The sequence below is a fragment of the Oryzias melastigma genome, linkage group LG6 (assembly GCF_002922805.2).
Source record: "Oryzias melastigma strain HK-1 linkage group LG6, ASM292280v2, whole genome shotgun sequence".
Taxonomy (NCBI): Eukaryota; Metazoa; Chordata; class Actinopteri; order Beloniformes; family Adrianichthyidae; genus Oryzias; species Oryzias melastigma.
The window spans coordinates 32,480,354-32,487,265 of NC_050517.1; the positions used below are offsets into that span (position 1 = coordinate 32,480,354).

General features: G+C 36.1%; 1 protein-coding gene across 3 annotated transcripts in view; it reads right to left on the reverse strand.

Moving 5' to 3' along the window:
- Nucleotides 1-6,912, reverse strand: part of tmtc2b (transmembrane O-mannosyltransferase targeting cadherins 2b) — a 134,331-nt gene that overhangs the window by 25,196 nt on the left and 102,223 nt on the right. For all 3 annotated transcript variants that reach the window (XR_002920355.2, XM_024282310.2, XM_036212559.1), the window contains exon 8: nucleotides 2,849-2,970. Coding sequence is in view for 2 of the 3 variants with exons in the window: in XM_024282310.2 (XP_024138078.1) it covers nucleotides 2,849-2,970 (122 nt within the window). In the remaining variant the exon portion in view is untranslated. The remainder of the gene's footprint in view (nucleotides 1-2,848; nucleotides 2,971-6,912) is intronic.

Genomic DNA, 6,912 nt, shown 5'->3' on the forward strand with positions numbered 1-6,912 from the left:
ATGAGCCGCCGTTCACATTTCCGTGGTCACATCAAGAAGCTCCGTGGAGTCTGGTGGAGATTTTCCAGCGTTCTCAGTCCTGCTACCGTAAGTATTGGATGAAACTCACACAAAAAATCCAGTGATGCTGATGTTAAAATCTCAAAAAACAGGATTTTCACTGGAGGAGGACTTTAAGATACTGTAAACGTTTGACTGTTTCTGGAGTTACAATGTATCACCTTTGCACCATTACGCTACACTTTATGTTCGTTACGTTGCATAAAGACACAAACCCACTTTTCTCCAAAACAGAATCAGCTGACTTATGGAAAAACTTCTCCACTGTAAAGTGTTGCATATCGGTGCAAAGCTGCTTCTCTCGACAGAATCAGCTGGAATTACGTTGTTTGTGTAAACTGTTGAAGAGTTAGTAGTCCAAACTGAATAAAGGGAGCTACAGACGGCATATAAAGAGAACTGGACAGAATATTACTCCACTACAGACCTCTATAGAGAAATAAACAGCTATTATTCAGTCATTCGGTTTGTCAGAATAACCATTCTTGATCTGGTTTCTCTTTTTAGCATGTTCTTGATAAACTTATTTATTTTCTTCTATAACAAGGTATTAATGTTATAAACTAGTCAATCAGATGCCTCAATAAAAGCACGTGGTGCCCTCTGCCCCCACCTCAAACCTTCGTCTGGTTCCGAAATGGTGAAATTTGGCTATCTGTACCGCAGAAAAAGGCGATTGAATTGATTTAATCTGGTTGGAACTGGAGGTAACAGCCTTGTTTTGTCCATCTCTATTCATGTCAATGGGCTTTAGCCACATTTAGGAACTTCTAGTAGATGAAAGTCCAAATACTACTCTGTGTTTCTTTTTAGTCCAGTTTCTGAATGTTGGAGCCAACATATATAATGCGTTAAGTGGTGATGCTCAGAGTTTGGATTCTGTAACAGATAAATGTTAACTTTCCATGGAGTCAGATGAGCTGGCAGCTCAAAGGCTTCGACCACAGAGCAGAAAACAGGCGATGACTTCACCTCTGGACCATGAATCAAAAGCTGAACCTGCTCCTGGATGGACTTCACTTTTACGGATTTCACAAAAGGCTAAAATTTGGTTTGGGAATCTAACAAAAACGGGAGATTTCTCCACAAATCATCAGGGATCCAGAGAAAATTAAAGGCAACTACTGTATAAAAAGGAAAGGAGTTAAAAGCGGGAAATGAAGCGGGACGGGCCAGGAAGACTCTGCAGAAACAAACTTTTGAACATTTTCACTTCTTCCCATCTGGGTTCAGACAGTGGGAGTGCGGGATGTCATCTGCAGAGTTTGGATCCACCCTTCTTATGACCCTCTCTGCAACGATTCATCAAAAATACATTTTTTCGTCCCTCAGCAGCTCCCTTTAAGCTTTTACGGCTCTCCCTGAAGAACTCGGTTCCAAGCACAACTATCAAGGTGAAATCTGTACCAGATGACTGCAAGATGCTGTTCTGAGAGATGTTCTTTACAGGCTCTAGTACGTATATTTCCATGTTACTTTCCGGAATAAAACAGCAAATAAAGTGCATGTACGAGAATGAAGCTTTGAAACAGTTTATGCTGCGTAATAAATCTCAGAATGTTTTAGAAATTTACAACAGCTGAACTGAAAAGTTTCTCTAGATCAGGGATAAGAACTCGAACACAAAGGAGGCCAAAATCCAGAACACACCACAGTCATTGAACACTCTACAACAAATTTTTTAAAACTTTAAAAACGTAACTTATTAACATAAATATAAAGTAGATATATAGCATTACCTGCGATAATGTTAGTGTGAAGGCTGTTAGCTGAATTTGGCTGCTAAAGATGCTAGTGCTGATAGCTGAAGATGCTGAAATTGATAGCTAAAAACGCTGAGGATGATGGCTAGCTAAAATATTAGCTAAATGCCAAATTAGCCGAAAAAAAAAACTTAAAAAAAACTTAGGTTAGCCAAAACAGCTAGCATGTAACTAAAAAATCGCTAAACTTAAAAATAGGCTAAAACAAACAAAAAAAATTACCAAAAATAGCTAAGGTGTAAATATTAGCCTAACTTAAAAACAGCCTAAAAAGTAAAAAAAAAAAAATAGCTAAAAGAGCTGGGATGAAGCAGAAATATAAGCTAAATCCCAAGATAGCCTAAAAAAACTTTTCTTTGTTAAAGCCTAAATTAGTCAAAACAGCTAGCATGTAGCTGAAATATTGGCTAAATGCCAAAATAGCCTTAAAAAAGCCTAAACTAGCCAAAACAGCTAGCGTGTAAATACTAGTTTAACTCCAAAACAGCCTAAAAAACTTTTAAAAATTAGCTAAAACAGCTAGGGTGAAGCTGAAATATTAGCTTAACAGCCTAAAAAAATCTTAGTTAATACCAAAAAAGTCCAAAAAGCTAGCAGAATGCTAGTTTTTAAAACTGTAACTTTTTAACATAATTATGAATTATAAAAAGCAGGAATATTATTCCAGAATAAATCAACTTAAACCTTAAATAACTTTCAATATTTTATTCTCCAGAAACATAGATTTTGTCAAATTTATACTAGTTAGAAATGAGCACAAGATAACATCGGGTCATTAATAACAATACAATAAAATGACCCGCAGGGCCGGATTCGGACCCCGGCCCTTGACTTAGACACATGTGATCTAAATAAAACTGGAAAACCAGAAGTCTAATATATAAATGCAGTGAGATTAAACCCTTAAAACCTTCCTCGGTTCAGCCGTTTCTCGTCAGAGAGCCAAACTGAACAGTAAAATGTGAGTGTGGAAAAAGCCTGGATGTGAACCTCTCCTCTGGATGATTCTGTGATGGAAGTCTTACCGTCATGGACAGGAGTTTGCCGTAAGTGAGGTGTGCGGGGATGTGGTCCGGCTTGGCTCTCAGCGACTCTCGGTACCAGTGCTCGGCTTCGCTCAGCTTGTTCAGCCTCATGTAGGCCTCTCCTGAGGAGGGAAAGCGAGGAGACCGTCAGTGGGTCTTCTCCAGGTTACGTTAGGTTTGGAGCAGCGGCCCGCAACCAGGAAGAACCATTTGGTCCAGTTTCTTACCGACCAGCAAGAACTTAAAAGTCCCACCTCACTGTTTAGAAAAATTCACTTTTTTTTTTTACGACCGTCAAGACATCAATGTAAAATATATATTATAAATCTTTGCTTTAATTGAATAATACAAGTTATATTTATATTATATTACTGCAGCTCATACAAGCTCTTTAAAAAAAATAGGAAAAAAAAAACATTTATTTGCAGTTTTACTTAAAATCCCACTCTGATCATCTTTTTCCAAACCGTTCCAACTGGTATTTTAATCATGATTATGTCGTTTTTACACAACATTAAAAGTCGTTTTCTAAGACATAGTTTCTGCAGAGCAGCAGGAGTTCATAGAAAATTCTCCTCTAAGTTGTGGGCGGGACCCTTGGCTCAGAGCAACCCCGCCCCCTTTCCCCTCCTCATTGCAGAGCGTATTCTCTACGTCACAAATAAACTTTTTTAAACTGCATTTGTTCCATCTGCTCCTGATTCACAACATTAAATAAAGAAAAACCCAGAATGCAATTTAAGTATAATTTCTGTACATATGTCCTCCATCAGAAAAAATACCACAAGAACATCTTAAAAACACAAAAAACATGATTTATTGAAGAACTTTTAAAATTCTTTAAAAATTATGGGTTTAAACCTGTTCTTGACTGAACATCAAAGAAATAACCTCATTGAATTAAAATTTTTTTAATTTTTTATGGGTCTTATTAATTGATTTTTGAATAAATATTTTAAACTAATAGATTTTAATTGTTTAATTACTTTTATTTTGTGCGGTGATTGCAAGATTGAGATTAATAAAGTTTTATTTTATTTTATTCTATTAATAATAAATCCCACCTGACATTTTTATTCATTTAATTTAAATATGTTTAAAAGAACAACACAATCAGGTCTGATAATGACAATACTAACAAAAGCAACAACATAATCATGTTTGAAAAGCAGCTGTCAGAAGTGTTACTTATTTAAGCGTCTCCCTCAGATATTAATGTTATGATATTATAGTCGGATCATATAAAATAACCATCATCCTCTAAAATATGCACGATAGTAGCTTTAAAACCATAATAATAATTTATTGTTGGTTATTTGATATTTGTTTCTTCATTAATCTTTTCAAAGATATATTTTTAATTAAATTATATAATTTGTTTATATCATTTGCTCAGAACAATTAAAACAAATTTAATGTTTTGACATTCCTTTAGTTCCAGCTCCAAATTATTCCAGTTTTACTCCACATACGAAACGTTGATCGAACCGTCAGAATTTTGAATATTTATGTTCCTCTGAATTCATAATAATTGTCTATTAATATAAATACTTCCTGTATATTCTTTGGTAATGAATTATTACATGTGTTGTATAGTATCTCACAAAGAAATGTCCTATAATTTTAGTTATTTTGATTGTTAAAACAGTTGATTAGTTGTGAATTATTCATTAGATGAAACGTTTTGCTTTAATTTTTTGACGTGTTTATTTTGGAGGAACAATAAAGCTCTAAATGCCTCTTGACTTAATGAAATGTCAGAAACAGTTAAAGTTACTCATGTAAGATCATCTAAGTTTAGAAATCTAAAAACAAATAACAAAATGTAACTAAAAAACGATTGTTTATTTAGCGTTTTCCCTCGAAGCCAAAGAGCGTTTAAGATGAACTCGTTCAAAGTGAGTTTAAGAAACTAACTTTGGTTGTTTCATAAATCCAGATTGTGAACTCTGATGCGTCCAACACTTCCCTCAGCAGACGGGATTTATCCTTTTGTCTTCCACAAACACAAACCTTTGAATTCTGTAAGAAATGAAAATGTTTTGACGTGGGACATATGAGCAGCGGGAGAATTCCTGGAGCGCTCTCCCCGATGTGTCAGACATCATGGGATACCTCCCCCACGGACAGCCCCGCCTCTGCCGGCCAACACCTGAAACAACAACGCCGCGCTCTCCTAAGCTCCCAATAACCAGCGTATTATTGCAGGAATCTGACAACACGGACCGGTTCCACAGCACAGACGGGATCCGAGCACGAGCGCAGAGAGCGACTCCAACCAGCTGTAATTTGCTTGATAATTTGAGCTAAATCCAAACACCGGAGCTGTCAGAGGGACGGATAAGCTGTTTGGACAACCCCGGCTTTAATTCCACAGGGATTAGCACCCAAACTCTGAGGCGAACAGGTGACACGCACATAATCCCAACCTTTACAAGTTTGGGGAAACAAAACAATTTAGACGAGGTTTTAAGAAGACAGAAAAAGAGGCTTTTGCAAACAAACGGGAGTGAAGGAAAAGTTGGGAATAACAGGAATCTGTTCAGTCTAAGAGATGATTTCAGTGTTAAAAAACATGTCGGTGAAGTATTAAAAAGTAGAAAGCATTAATGATTAATCAAAAAGAATTAACGCTAATTAATCGAAAAAACAGTCCCTTGCTTTAACTCGGCGGTTCATGGGGTTTTATCTCCCTTATACCACTGTCACTTACAAAATAAATTAATATTCAACCCAGTTTTAGTACTTTATTCTTGCCATTTTTGTGTATTAGATCAATTTTTCACACAAAGTGGACTACTTGATCCATGGTCTGGTGCCGTATCGTACACATACATTTTACGTTGCGATTAATCGTGATTAATCCCAACATAAAAGTGCGATTAATTTTCTTTTGCAACAGATTGACAGCAGTAATTAAAATAAATGTTTTAAATGTAGAGTTTCATGTGTGATTTCATATTGTGATTATTCCAGATAATAAGTGGTCGGCAAATACTGAGACTAAAAAAAAATAATCATAGCAATTAATTGCGATTAATTTTTTCCAGGTTTGCGATTAATTAGTCAATTTTTTTAACTTTTAAAAAGTTATGCTTTTAAACATAATTTAAAACTCTGTTATCCTTTAGGATAGCATCAGCTGTTATTGATCCGATCTGTCATAAACTTTATATAATTTATTGAATTAACTGATTATTTATTTGACTTTATGGTTTTTGTACTTTTTTGCTCTTATAGCAGCTTTCTGATGGACATACATTAAAAAAATAAACTCCAAATAATATTTCTGAGAATTTCTTTATTTATTTCGTAGTGAATTAGGAGTAAATGAAAAAGAAAGCAGATGGATAATTTACAACTTCCACTATCAAATCATTGATAAACTGAACATAACTTTGATTCTTTCTTTGTTTTTGTAATCTGAATGTTTTCCGATATTTGAAACCCTTTCACAACTCCTTTAATCCCTCCATTTGTTGTCTTCTGCTCGTCCCAGGTTCAGATCATCCGTAGACTCTCCTCCTCCTCTTCCCAGATCTCCTGGTGGGATCCCGAGCGTTCCCAGGCCAGAAGAGATACGATCTCTCCGGGGTGTCCTGGGTCATCTCCTTCTGGAGGGGCATTCCCCGAACGCCTCATTAGGAAGGCGTGTGGGTGGCATTCACGCCAGATGTCCAACCAACTGGTTGATGTAAAGGAGAGACGATTCTACTCAGAACGGCTTTGAGAGAACGTCAAAGTTTGAGCCGCTCGTGGCCACAATGAGAGTAAGAACAGGCCGCTGTCGGAACCAAAGAAACACCAGAAGTCCAGTTTAAATCTATTGATGAAATTCATGTAAAATTAAAACACATGAAAACGTCTATAAATGCAAATTTGCATTTCGGATTGATTTATGATACATGTGTCAAAGTCACGGCCCGGGGGCCTGATCCGGCCCTCCAGATCATTTTATTTTATTGTCATTAATGACCCAATGTTATCTAGTTCTCATTTCTAACTTGTATAAATTTGACAAAATGTGTTTTTATGGAGAGTAAAATATTGAAATTTATTTAAGG